This window comes from Pempheris klunzingeri, chromosome 16 (assembly GCF_042242105.1).
Source record: "Pempheris klunzingeri isolate RE-2024b chromosome 16, fPemKlu1.hap1, whole genome shotgun sequence".
In the NCBI taxonomy this organism is placed as follows: Eukaryota; Metazoa; Chordata; class Actinopteri; order Acropomatiformes; family Pempheridae; genus Pempheris; species Pempheris klunzingeri.
The window spans coordinates 5,518,649-5,532,416 of record NC_092027.1 but is presented as its reverse complement, the minus strand read 5'-3'; the positions used below and the strand labels follow the sequence as shown (position 1 = coordinate 5,532,416).

At 41.3% G+C, this 13,768-nt stretch overlaps 2 protein-coding genes across 2 annotated transcripts; both read right to left on the bottom strand.

The window, feature by feature from the left end:
• Positions 1-269: 269 nt before the first annotated feature.
• Positions 270-3,183, bottom strand: LOC139215194 (trypsin-2-like). Its single transcript, XM_070846076.1, has 6 exons — positions 3,089-3,183; positions 2,710-2,860; positions 1,662-1,918; positions 1,352-1,488; positions 941-1,042; positions 270-453 (listed from the first exon to the last, which is right to left on the bottom strand). Exons 1-6 carry the CDS (start codon positions 3,126-3,128, stop codon positions 406-408), a joined length of 735 nt encoding a protein of 244 aa, XP_070702177.1. The 5' UTR covers positions 3,129-3,183; the 3' UTR covers positions 270-405.
• A 442-nt stretch (positions 3,184-3,625) lies between these two features.
• On the bottom strand, positions 3,626-13,526 carry lipea (lipase, hormone-sensitive a). Its single transcript, XM_070846055.1, has 11 exons — positions 13,478-13,526; positions 10,858-11,105; positions 9,581-9,865; positions 8,922-9,012; positions 8,685-8,830; positions 8,397-8,582; positions 8,135-8,287; positions 7,779-7,923; positions 6,367-6,594; positions 5,359-5,750; positions 3,626-4,555 (listed from the first exon to the last, which is right to left on the bottom strand). The coding sequence occupies exons 1-11, from the start codon at positions 13,485-13,487 to the stop codon at positions 4,289-4,291; spliced, it is 2,151 nt and encodes a 716-aa protein (XP_070702156.1). The 5' UTR covers positions 13,488-13,526; the 3' UTR covers positions 3,626-4,288.
• Between the last annotated feature and the right edge of the window lie 242 nt (positions 13,527-13,768).

The window sequence follows — 13,768 nt, the reverse complement described above, 5'->3', positions numbered from 1 at the left end:
CATTTTTAAGTATCAGGCATTCACTTTGTCAAAGTTATATTATCATTGCGGTGTGATGCAGTTTAAGTGTAGGGTTAGACCTTAAAGTAAAGCACATTATTTGCTCATTTTGTCATAATTCTTGAAAATGTTCTGAAGGGTTTTGCTGTTTGCCACATGTTTATCTCGTCTGTGAAGGGATTTGAGCCAGAAAACCAACCAGCACAAGAAAACACTGACAGGTCTAAAGTAGTAAAGGACAGATGAAGTAAAATTGTGTGACTCAAGTTCAAGAAATAGTGTTAGCTGGTTACTGCCGATATTTTACTGTCATTGTTAAAACACAGTCCACAAAAAGTCCAAGACCTCATGAATAAATGTTGTGCTGACATGAAATGAGCAGCTAGCGGCAGAAAGATGTGATCTTCAGTGAGAGGCCATAGTGGAGCGGATCCAGTCGGTAAACTGGCACACCTGTGGGGAGTAAAATGAATATTGAACTTTAAAAAAAGATATGTAATGTTAAAGAAGACACATTGAATACTTTGCTACACTCAGATAAAAGTTGATATAATAAACCAGATACAAAAAGGTAAATGATCAGAGATGAAATGAAATGATCCTCGATACTCAGAGTTTAAACTATCTTTAGAAAGGTCTAATAATAACACAACAGACCTGAGCTTTGCTTGTAGTTTATTTACTTATTGATAACAGCTTTTACTGAAGTAGAGGAGTTAAAAGTTCATTTTTAATAATGGCAGGTGACCATTTAAACAGCAACATCCAGTAAAACTAATAGCAAACACACACAGACAAACTCCTAAAGAGATAAACATGAATAAAGGCACTTTCCCATGAATTGTAAATCCTTAATTGATTAAAAAAAGAGGAAAAAAAAGCCAGTGCCAGTGCAGAATTGAGTATTTTAAACCCTTAAACTTTTTACTCAGAAGCTCACCTTGGCGTAAACCCCTGGACGGTTTTCTTCAGCACAGCCCCATCCCCAGGACACGACACCCTGCAGCTCCCCGTTACACACCAGAGGGCCACCAGAGTCTCCCTGATGGGGAGGATGGAAAAATGTCTTAATATAATGGCAACAGTGATAACAACAGGTAGAGGAAAAGGGAAGAAAGAAGAAGAAAAAAAGTGTAATATTGCACAGAAACACAGGAGATGCCACTGAGACACACATTTATAATAAAAGCAGATAAACAAATGGCTGATAAGGGGGAAAGAATTTTTTTTTAAATGACACAAAATCTGTAATATTGCATGAAAACTATCAGAAGAACATAATTATTCAAAACCAAAGTCAAATTGACCTGAATTGAAAGTATCATCTTTCATATATTTCTTCTTCAGGTACCTGGCAGGAGTCCTTTCCTCCCTTGAGGAAGCCGGCGCAGAACATGGAGGAGGTGATCCTGTTGGGGTAGGAGCGCTCACAGTCCTGCTGGGACAGGATGGGCAGCTCCAGGCAGTTCAGGCATTTCAGACACCCGACTGGGTCACACAAACACAATCAGAGACATTTTAACATCATCTTCAATCACATCTGCTGCAGTCAAGTCATTAAAGGACGAAGCGACCTGTGACGACTCCTACTGACTTATAAGAACTGAAGAAGCTCTGATGAAAGCAACTTTTGCACAGATCAAATATGTCTTCTCTCTTACAGGGGCTCTTGGTGGCTCCCCACCCAGACACCAGACACTGGGTGCCTGCAGGAGCGCAGCTGCTGGGCAGGGCGACGGGCTGGACGTACTCATCAAGCTTTGCTGGCTCGGCAAGTTTGATCAGCATGATGTCATTGTTGATGGTGTAGCGGTCGTACTCTGGGTGGCGGATGACGACAGCAGGGGCGATGAACTGCTCGGGGCCGTCCTTGTAGCCGATGTGGTGCTCGCCCAGACGCAGCTCGATGTCCTCATCCCTGAGAGGCCACAGAGGAAACAGAGGGAGAGAGATATGAATCAGAATCAGCTTTTGTTGGCCAAGTATGTGAACACATACGAGGAATTTAACTTTTCCCACTGCTCTCGTGTACTTAAACAGACTTTAACAGACTAAAAGGGAGAAAAGACAAGAGACAAGTCTATGTACAATGTAAATACATGACATATATATATAAAAGTACAGATGTAAAAAAACGATGACAAAGAATGTGAGTGCAGTAATGACGCTCACTCACTCTGCATCTTGATCGAGCATTAAAAAAATGGAGGAAAAGTCTCCAAAGGGGGGGTTAGGGGAGGCCACAGCCCCCCTGATACAATTGCTGCCCTTCTTCAAACCTCAGAGACCAGCAGGGGCATCTCATCCATCATTACTGTCTTACAGAGGCTGTACTGGGCTACAACATTTAAAACTAGAAGAAGACACTCACCCTATAAAACTAGACCCCCTAAAGTCATGCTAGTTTCACAGGAAGTGGGTTCAATAGCGATACAAAGTGAGGCTACATTTTGTGAAGGGAAAGAGATCCCTTGACCTCTTACCTCGAGGTGTCCGACTGAAAAGTTTACAGAAATTCCAACTTAATGCTAATCCCATGCAGTTCTGGACAAAAACCATGCAGGGATGGTGTCAAAAATGTAGAAATTGCTGTACAAATTGATCTGACCACCCCCATAAACTATTTCTGGAGGCGCCACTTAAAGCACACACAAACAAGAAGTCCTCTTCCAGTGAGTTATGGTGTTCAGGTCTGAATCCCTGACTGACTTGTAGCAGTGTGCAGCGCTGACAACCCAGCGGTCATTGATCAGGGTTCCTCCGCAGAAGTGCCAGCCGTTGTTGAGCGACACCTGCCAGGGGACGGAGTGAGGCCTGCACTCGTAGCCGCCAACGATCTTATCATCAAAGCCGAGGGCAGCTGTGTAGGTGGCAGCCAGAGAGGAGAGTACACAGACACAGAAAGAGTGCAGAGAAAAATGAGGAGGAAAACTGTATTAAATAAGCAGAACACTGGTATATTTAACTCCAAACTGTTTGCCTGAGTATATAAAAACAAGATTATTATTACCACTATTATATTAACCCCTTAGAAATGTCTTTTTATCTATGTAGCACAGTGAAAAAGTTTTTTTTGGCTCAAACTTACCATTGGTGCCCACCAACACAAGAAAACTGAGGAGCAGCATTACGTCTTTGGTTTGGACGCCTACTGACGAGGAGGCATCTCATTTAACTCCTCAAATTTAAAGCGTGTTTGCTTCCCACGGCAACATCACAGCTGATAATGAGGAGTGACCAGTAGAAGATGCTGAAGAGGAGAAAAAGAAATGTCAAAAACATCTTACGTGTACCGTATGGGAACTCTGACAACTGTGACGAGACACAGTGCAAACATTTAGTGGAGAGTTATCATGAGGGATGGGAAACATCAAGCTGTGTTAAAGTGGTCAGATTCAGGGCTTATCAAAACAGTCTGATTCAGTATTATAATGTCTGGGTTTGAAATGTGTTGTGACTCTGGTTGTTTTCTCTGGTAATTTTCTACTATGTTTCTATAGAATACATGCAAAAATAACCAAAGTGCTTATAAGGGCTAGTCGAATTACACAACTTCTGATTCATATAAAACTTCTCACTTCCCAACACGGTATGTCCAAAATCTTCAAATAAGCCCAACAAACAGTCCTTGTAGTTTTGCTTTAATCCAGACTTTAAATACAACAGCGTTAAATATTAATATTAACAAACAGTAAGAATTCATTTACAGTACAATAAGTTACTTGCACACCCACATCCTGCTGGTAAATACAAGGTGAAGGCCTCCTTAGCAATATGTTGTAAACGCGTGACAAACTAAGATTATACATTTCATCCAAATGTAATAATAATACTACAGTGCAAGTAAACCTTTAATCCTGGTCAGTTTGGTAATGAAGCATTTGTTCATACTTGAGGCAAATACAGCAGCACCTGAATTAAAGGCACAACAGCTCCCGTTGTCGACATAATCAGTTCAGACGTTCCTGTGAGGGCTGCTTATGGTGACGTTTCTGTCAGTCTGTTAAATCTCAATGTGCATCTGGTGAAAATTTTGGTAGAAAAATACTTTCTTATTATTTAGGATTATATTAGTGCTGGTTAAAGAACGATTTTAGAGGCTCTGTAGATCATCGTTGCTGACAGAAAATGTTGTGCAGTAAAGGCTCCTTCCTCCAGTTTTACAGTTTTTGTTGCGCTCTCAGAATTCTTTCCGGACTTTTTTTCCTTTTCTTAAACTTATTGCGCCACATTATGTCACATCTGATTTTCATCCAAGAACAACAAAGCCCCAGGAACGACATATAAATCAGCCAGAAGGGCTGGCGCTCTGATAAGTCTCCTCCAGCTTTGGCCGTTTGCGAAGAGTAGGTGTCGGGTTTTCTTGCTTAAATATCTTCTTCATTTGCTCCACACAGACTTCTGAGGCGACCTCTGTCTCCTTGGTGAGCTGTGATAGGCTGAGAAAGCCATGAGGCAGGTCCTCCATCACCGTCAGACTCACGGGCTGGCCCATGTCTCGCAGCTTCTTGGCAAACATCACTGAGTCATCCAGCAAGGCATCCAGAGCAGAGGCCTGCCGGGAGTCAGGAGACAAAGGCAGAATACAGTCAGCTGGAAAAAATGCAAACTCTGTAGAGAACATTAGATTTTAGCCTGACTTGCTAAGTATACATCTGCAATAAGCTAATATCTGCCTGGCATATTTATCAGTCTAGCTCTATAATAGACCCAATAAATATGAAAATGAAGCTGGCGTATGGTGTGTGTGTGTGTGTGTGTGTGTTTGAAACTGGACAACACTGAGCCAGAAAGACCCATCTGTTTTTTGCATGCTTTAGCCCAATGAATACAAATTCATATATCTGATGCTTTGGCTGTTTTTCCAGGCTTTTAAATTTTCATTTTTATGTGTTTAAAAATCAACAATAGAAAAATCAATATAATATTTGATTTAAAAAACATCAAGTAATGAAATAATAATCCTTTCCAGCCTCAGTGTGGTGAACCTTGTTCATAAGTGTAATTCAATACGATTAACGTTTAAAACAAAAAAACTCTCAGACAAGACGATCTTCAGAATGTGCTGACATGATCCAAAACAAATGTTCTCGCTGATTCAAAATCAATTCATCAAGTAAAACAAAATGTTAATTCAGTCAGGCTAATAATTACTGACTCATTGCCCCAGAAATTTATGATAAATGATGATTTATGATCACAGGTGGAAGAAGATGTTCTGCTGGCCCTTCTAGTAGCTTTAGAAAGACTGTGTCTAAACTTGCAGCTGTGCCTCTGCTGAAGTTACACACCATGTTGAAAATAAATGAAACTAAATTGTTATCTGGATGAGGGGAACCTCTCCCACTGCTCTCTTACCACTATGTGCACAGGCGGCAGGCCTCTCAGCAGGTCGTTTGGGGCCAGCAGGGGCGACACAAACGGGTTCCTGATAATGGGGCAGGAAGTCGGCCGAATAAAAGCCACGCACTCAGAGCGCAGGGGCTCAAAGCCATCTGGGTAATTCATGTGACTTCCGCAGTTTGCCGTGGAGGAGTGAGTGGGCGTCCCGGGAGCCTCGTTGCTCTGGGACCTCCTCGACACTGATGGCAGTGAACGTGGTCCAGCTGAAGTCCGCATGGGGTCCAGAAAGGACTGGATCCAGTTGGAGGCTCCCTGTGTGAGATCACCGAGCAGCACGGCCGTCTCTCTACCCAGAGAGCTCAGACTGCTGCTTCCCACTGCAGGCTGCACTGCCTGATAGTCTACACCTGGGAGGGAGATGGTGTGACATGAACAAGGGATGAAATATATCAGAAAAACAGAGAAAAGACACCAGCAAGAGAGGAAGACTAACTAATTAATAATCCTGATTATTACTTTCTCCTCACGGTTTACATGGCAACAACATGATCAGGTAATGCTGGATAATACTGAACATTTAAAGGATCTTTCACAATTTTAAGTGGCACTGAAGAAGAACAAAGAATAGTACCAGTTTGTGTTGTGGGGAAGTTTGAGAACCCAAATTTTGATAAATGGAAGGTCAAACTCATTATTTAGCACAAGAAAACCTCACTGCTGGATGCCACTAAATCCTGCATGCTGTGCCTTTAAACTAAATTTAGAAATCAGTCTATCTAGATTGATTTTACTGCAAACGTAAAACCATCATCCTGTTTACTTTAATGTAGGCGACAGGAAGCAAAGCTTCTTCTCATCCCTGTCATGGTTTACACATAAATCAAGATTCTGTTTTTGGTTTCAGTGACGCCGGAAAGTGCTCTTCTGTTAAATGAGGCATGAAACACACACACACACACACACACACACACACACACACACACACACACATACACACACACACACACACACACCCCTACATACCTGCATAAGCATTGAGGCATTTGGCGAGAACACCTAGAGGCAACAATGGGTCGATGAGCGTGAGCAGGCGGGAGGGCGAGGCGTCAGTGGTGAGCAGGGTGGCGGGGTAGGCAGCCATGATGCCGTCGGGGACTCGGATGCCGCTGGACATGGCCTTCATGGACACAGTGATGCAGAGGTTTCCTCCGGCGCTGTCACCTGCCAGACAAACCCGCTCTGCTGTGGAGCCTGAGACACAAAGACAGAAGTACTAACAAACATTTCACTGATGTTAATGAAGAGCGAGGATTTTAGAACAGGCTGTTCGTTTGATGTTTTTATCTGAGACATTTTACACGACAATTACGTGCTGAAACGACAAGATGATATTGGACAAAACATTGGTCATTAACAGATGTCACTTCTGATTTCTGATGGAGATTTTTCATACATTTTATAGACAAAACAATATCTGAAAATATAATAAATAGTTAGTTAGTTAAATATACAATAAAAAATACCACTGGGTGCAGCCATAATACTATTTAACCTTTAATCCTATAGTATACCCTATTTATTGAACCACATTTCTTTACTTTTCTGCATGTGAGTGGGCTCATGTGGCACTTTCCACGTTCCAATGTTCTGATAATGTAAAGATAACAAGTTAACATGCCAGATTTAGTACATACTAAATATATCCTTAAAGGGACAGTGGAAAGGGAACAGTGTGTGCTATCTACATCTGCAAAGGGAATATGGGGCATTTGTTAATGTGTGCAGATTCTCTATGGCGTTCTGTATAAACAGCCATCTGTATTGTGTGAATACATTGGCACATAAAGCACATTTGCATTTTTGCAAAAGAACATGTTTGTTGCAGTGAATTCACACATTAATACTTGGAAATACTGATTTCCATATTAACAAAACTAATTTTTATCTCATGTTTGGGCAGTATTGTCCGTAAGCAGCATCGTATGCAGCAACTGTAAGTGACTATTTAGAGAAGTACACAAACTGAAGTCACACAGTCCCACAAACATGATCATACAAACTGTTGGCTAGTTGGTTTGTTTACAATGCACAGAGCTGACCGTAGAGAGCATGTGCTGCAAACTGTGGTAAAACCCCTAATAGAGACACATATTCTGAATGTGCTGTACACATGTCTGAAGGATGCTTTTAAAACCCAAATAATAATAACATATCTCACATGCTTTTTACATGACACATCAAATTCAGAATAATATTATGTTCAGAATAATAGGGGAATATTAATGTGCATGTAAATGTAGTTACTGGTCCTCTCTGACTCTGACTTTCTTTCCCCAAATATTGAGAGAATTACAATTTAATCTGTTAAAATAAAGATAATTCAGATTCTCCCTGTTTGTTAACTATAGTCCTGTGTAGTGACGTCATACACATACCCAGCAGGTGACAGTTGTTCAGAGCCCAGCAGTAGGCATAGAAACATTCCTCCAGAGCTCTGGGGAAGGGCGCTTCAGGTGACAGAGAGTAGTCCACGGAGAGAATAGGTACGCTCAACTCCTTCGACCAACCTCGAAGATAATTCTGATTGATGAGGGGGTGAACAGAGAAAATGTGTGTGATGAATTGTAAACCACTAACAGCTGCTTGTTTTTATTGCATTTAATTACTGTGAAACATCTGGTAAGACTGGAAGATCTGGTGCTAAATTTTAGTTATTTATTACAATGGGATTGAGAGCTTAAGTAGAAGTAATGAACATATGACTTTTGGAATTATGCATTCTGTATTGTACCTCATGGGATCTGGAAGTCTGGGCTACGAAGCCCCCTCCGTGGAAGTGGATGAGCAGCCAGGGGGAGCGAGGTTGCTTCTGTACCCAGGGGAGATGGGACGCAGTGATGGGGGGAGGATCGGTTCGAGAAAAGGCTAGCAGCTCTTCACTGTCCTATAAAGGAGGTCATAAGGTCATTAATAATGAAGGACACAGAGAAATAAAACATGCCATTCTCTTCAGATAATCATCTCATCCCTGTATTAGACCTGTGGAGCCTCACCTGTCCGTCTCGTAGCTCATAGGAGATGAGGCGCATGTGGACTGGCCCGGGGCCCCAGTGTGCTATTGGAGGTGACACGGTCGTCGTTAGATTGGGGTCAGAGGCCAGTTGGAGGCGTAAAGTGACAGGAGGCAAAGTCAGGGTGAAGTTCATCTGCACTGGGCTAGAAGCTATTCTGTTGAAGCCCTGCAGAGGAAGACAGAGGAAGACATGTAGAGGATTAGGCAGATAAAACATTAAATAGGACCTAATTTCAGACTGAGTGGAAGAACATTTGACCCTGCCTACTGTTATCAGGCCGGACTCTGTGAGGTTCCAGAAGGACTTCCAGAACTGCATGTCCAGGTTCTGGGTAATACGTTCAAACTCAGCGCCCCGCAACTCTGGATCAATGACGTACTTCCCTGATGTGAGCAGGGAAAGGGCTGCCGTACCTGAAAGAGGACGTTGTGATTTTAACAATGAACACATCTGAAAAGGCCAAAGCAGGACTTCCATCAATATGAAGACAAATGAAAAACTAACCTAAGCCAGACTGCTGTTTACCGTACGTCTCTCCATATGAAACCATGCTTATGACAACAGTCTGAAGGAATGGACGTAGAGTTGGTGAGAACTGTAAAGAGAAACAATGGACAGTAAATAAGTTACCTTGGTGTTAAAACACCAAAGCCACAGCAACTAGACTAGCAACTACCATGTTCTGTGAGGTAAAATTACTATTTTTGTCAATGGAGTCTGGTGCTTTGAAGCCAGCACTTTAACTGCTGTTGCTAGTTTAACAAAAAGGATCTTGCAGGTCTATCTCTGTAGACATAATGCTGTTAGACACTTCACTGAAATCACTTTCATGGGACTTCTTCTGTAAGGATGAGTTGCCCCAAAGTATCTATTGCAGTCATTGTCTATAGTCAATATACTGTATATAGTCCATAGTCTGGTTGTAGCTGCTGGCTGAGACAATCTACTGGACTAATTCCAAAAGTTTTTGTACCTATCAATTCAAACCCACCTATGTTAAAGCAGGGCCCAAGTTTTAAAATATCTGATGTTTGACTACATGCGATCAGAACAATCAACAAGTTATTTGAATCACATTTTGGTGAGAAAAGGAATTACAACATACTGAAAAATTGTGTGAAAATAAAAAGCGAATTATGTGAAGTCAGTCGGTTTTGACTGACCTGGAAGCCCAGACAGCGGCCATAGAAACAGGCTTTGTGCATGGAGCTGTACTCCTGCACAAACTTGTTGGTCAGGTCCCCGTCCTGCAAGGAGTACAGCTGGCCGTAGTCGTTGTCGTTGATCAGCTGCTGGGCGAGGTGGAGCAGGGCCCTCAGCTGACACAGAGCGCTGCAGTACGCTTCCATCTCAGAGGCATTGTGGTCCGCCCGGAAGAAGGCACCATTGTAATTAGAGGCGATGTAACGGCCTTTGTGAATGATGTGCAAAAGGCAGGAAAGCAAGACCTGAAAGAAAGATAAAAAACAAAGGAGTCATTTGAACGATAAGCGTGGTGATATACCACATTTTTGTTATTGTGAACAAATCCTACAAAAACCAACAATGATAGCAAGTCTGTGTGGTCAAAGCTTGATGTAGCGTTTCTCATTTCTCCGCCATAGAGCTCCATTGTTGTCCAGAAACTATCAAAAAGAGAATGAAAGAGCCACATTGACGGGAGAGGGGACAGACAAATCAACACATTGTTTTGATCTTTTATGTGATCATTTTTGTCAATAACAAAAAAACAGAATAACACCAGTCTTATCTTTTGATAAATGTGCAGCATATATAAATCAATAGTGTGAATATTTGCTGCATTTTTTCAGTCTTCTTTTAAAATAAATAAATAGTTTTGGACTTTGACTCTTGGACAAATCACATATTGCGATTACTGTGACAGATATTGTAAGTGTGATACAATACATGATTTTAGAGGGAACGGTAACTTTTGCATTTCATTTTCACTGAGAGAAAAATATAAAGATGATGATGATGTGATTTTTTTTGATGGGATACCAAACAAACATGTATGATTTGTAGGCTGTGGCATTTCTGTAGCACTACAGCGCTTCTTTTATAACTGCATGTTGTGACACATTTGACCTTGATTTGAAAAATCACAGCTCTGCGATGTGGGTATTGTACTTGGCCATACAGTAATATTGCAATTCATTGTTTAGCTATAATTGTAATGTACAGGTTACACGATTTTCTGACATTTTATAGCTCAAATCTTCTAATATAGCAATCAAAAGAATAAATAATGAATTGTAATTGTAACACAATTGTAATTGTAATTGTAAGTTGCTGCCCTAATGTTTTAGTAATTATCTAAAATGGTGCATTTAAAACCCTGCTGTTAACCAACTGCAAGCCAAAACCAAACAGTAAACACACTTGTTTGTTTTGTCTCACAAAAGGTAATACCTCATAATGTCAGAGGCATCAGTCATACCTTGACCAGTGTGCGGTAGCCATTCCCTGGTGTTTGTGCGTCAAAGTCATAATGGTGGAAGACGGTGGTGAAGCTGGCGACCACAGGCTCCAGGGCTCGGCCGTGCTCCTGAATCCGTTTCATACATGTGACCAGGCGCTTGGCAACAGCGCCATACGGCAAATCAGAAGGCCCACACATAACAGAAATGTTGTCCTCACATACGGTCTCCAAGGCTGCAAACACAACCTTGTAATCCATGTCTGAGGCTGTGAGAGACGGAGAGACAAGAGCAGGAGTTAAAACTCTGAGTCAGGGATTTCTTAGACCTCCTTTTTATCTGCCTCGTCTGTAGCTGTCGACACAGCAGACATGTGATGTGAACTGTAGCTACATCTCGAATAAAAGGGACCATCACCCTGAGGGTAAACACACACAGATCTTAATGACCTCATCTACTGCAATGAAACTCACTGATGATTACACTCTTGTTATCAGTTTGGTCAAGGGTTGAAGTCACAGTGCAGCCTGAGGATTGCACTTTAAAAGTAGGCCGTCAAGCACTGGAGATGATTTTAATTACAACAAACAACAACAGGCCACATGATGCACAAACTCTAGTCTCTGTTCAAGCAATTTCTCTTTAGTGTCAATAAAAAAGAAATAAAAATTCGCCAAAATGAGACAAGACACGCTTGTACATCAAGAGTCTACTCCCTGTCTAGAGAAGTGACAAACTCTGAAAATGAAAAACACCTCATGTACACCTTTTTTTTGGTTTAAATTAAAAAGCTACACCAAGCTGCATCTAACAATTATTTTTGTATTAATCCATTCATTTAATAGGGAAAGTGTTTATTAATCAACACTGTTGTAGATGTGCCAGAATTAGCCAAACGGGTAATCAAATGTTACAGTAGACTCCCTAGAAATAAAAGAATAAAACAAAAATAAAATGAATGAATGAATGAATTAATAAATAAAATGATACACCTGAATATGACGTCACGGTGGCTAAGTCCACTTCTTTAATAGAAGTCTATGGGGAGAAAATGACCATACATAACGAGTAAGCAGGAAATAACATGTAGAGTTCACTGACATTAGTCATACATGTTACCAAACTACAACAAAGCCATCATGTTAATGTTAATGTAGGCACGACACACGTTGTGCAGAACGGCTGTAAATGTGATAAAACGTGAAAATGTCTTCTCTGCCAACAGCAGCAGTCAGCGCACACAGCCTGGAGCTCAAAGTAAAATCAGGACACTGTTCTAGTCACGACAATGTTCATAAACACTGGAGGCTTTATCACAGTTTAGACACACACTTATAGGTGTTTTTCTATTTTCTGCTCAGCATTTAAAAACAGTCACAATAGAAAATATTGACTGTAAAGAAAATCAAAGTCAGCCTGTGTGTAATTGTAACAGGTAAAACTCTCCTCAGTTCGTCCGAAACAAACAACACAGAGGACATAAGTTGAGAGTTGTCAATAGTTGCCCAAAGTCTAATCACAGATAAACGCCTGTCCCATCAGACGGGATTATAGTGATTATAATTTGTCATATAGCTTTGTAACTATGACAGCAGAGATAAAAGTGGTCAAACAGTTGGCCTTCTTATCTTTGACTGTGTTTTCTCTTTGCTTTGTTGCATTGTGTTTCATTTAATTCTCTTAAATTATTGTGTTTCCCCTCTTCATTGTGATTTTAATTATATTTCAATGTAGAATTCCTTAACATTATGGGGCGCAATGTGAGAACTAGAACAAAAATGCTAAAGATATATTTGTGTTGATTTAGAAATAGTGTCTCCGTTATGAGACGACGCTCTGAGGTCAGACAATGCTTCAATTAAACTTCAGGGAACTTTATCAAAAATGTTCATGTTATGTTTAAAGACAACTATCAGCTGCTGAGAAATATCTTGATCAGATTTTATAAGGATAGGTCTGGTGTTATTCTGTATTTGTCTTATTGCCAACAAATAAACCAACAATCTGTTATTCCATTTATATTCATAATCAGGAAAATGTACTTAGAGCATTAAAAATAAAAGCACTCAAAGCAGAAAACTGTCCCCTGTGACTGTTACAGTACGATATATGATACCATTAAATTATTATTCCTCAAGTATTGGTAATTGCAGCCCTAAATTCAGAAAAATGACAGATGCCCTGACCTGAGTGTCTTCGTGGTAGCTACAGTCCTGCCTGCTGAATCTCCAAAATAAAATCACCAAAATAAAAGCCTGGGTTGTGCCTTAAACAGCCTCTGTCACAACACTCATGTCTGACATCAGCTTCTCTCACTGCTAAAAAAAACATCCCCGCCATTTTCAGTCGTTTCTTCACACAAACTTCAGGCTTTAAAAGGCTCATATATCCGCCCCCACTGTTATAGAGCAGAGCACCATCTGCTACGGGTGACAACTTCACCCATAACACCTTTGACGGGCTCGAACAACCGATCCTCCTGTTGCTTTCGGCTTCAGAGCCACGAAAAACCGCCCAAACACTGTGACAGCGTGTCATAATCGCCGCTAACATCCCCTAAACGCCACAAATGCGCCAAACACGGCGGGAACGAGCGTGTAAATGTGAGTTTTGTTGGGTGTTTTGGGCGCCTGCACTCACCGAGCCTCATCCTCTTCCTTGATGTTCTGTCGGTTTCTGTCCCGCAGAATGCTGGGTAACGTCATGTGAGCAGAGCGCGAGGCGCCGCGCGCGCACCGGTGAGCCTGTTAGCATGGTGAATCAACAGGTAGGCTAACACCTGCGCAGAGGAAGCGGCGAGCTATTAGAGATCAGGTTGGGATATGAATCATAAACACGGTGGAAGTTGGTGTGACTGTTTAATCTGATCACCTGGGATGAGTTTGACTGAAGGTTTATTGATTATAAAGACATTTAAGTGCATTAATTTAC

Coding starts and splice junctions, on each gene's coding strand:
- LOC139215194 (XM_070846076.1), bottom strand. CDS start 3,128: ATGCTGCTCCTCAGTTTTCTTGTGTTGGTGGGCACCAATG. Junction 1,489..1,661: donor GGGAGCCACCAAGAGCCCCT/GTAAGAGAGAAG, acceptor TGTGTGACCCAG/TCGGGTGTCTGAAATGCCTG. Junction 1,043..1,351: donor GAGGAAAGGACTCCTGCCAG/GTACCTGAAGAA, acceptor CCTCCCCATCAG/GGAGACTCTGGTGGCCCTCT.
- lipea (XM_070846055.1), bottom strand. Junction 6,595..7,778: donor GAACAACTGTCACCTGCTGG/GTATGTGTATGA, acceptor TTTGTGTCTCAG/GCTCCACAGCAGAGCGGGTT. Junction 5,751..6,366: donor ATGCCTCAATGCTTATGCAG/GTATGTAGGGGT, acceptor TCTCCCTCCCAG/GTGTAGACTATCAGGCAGTG.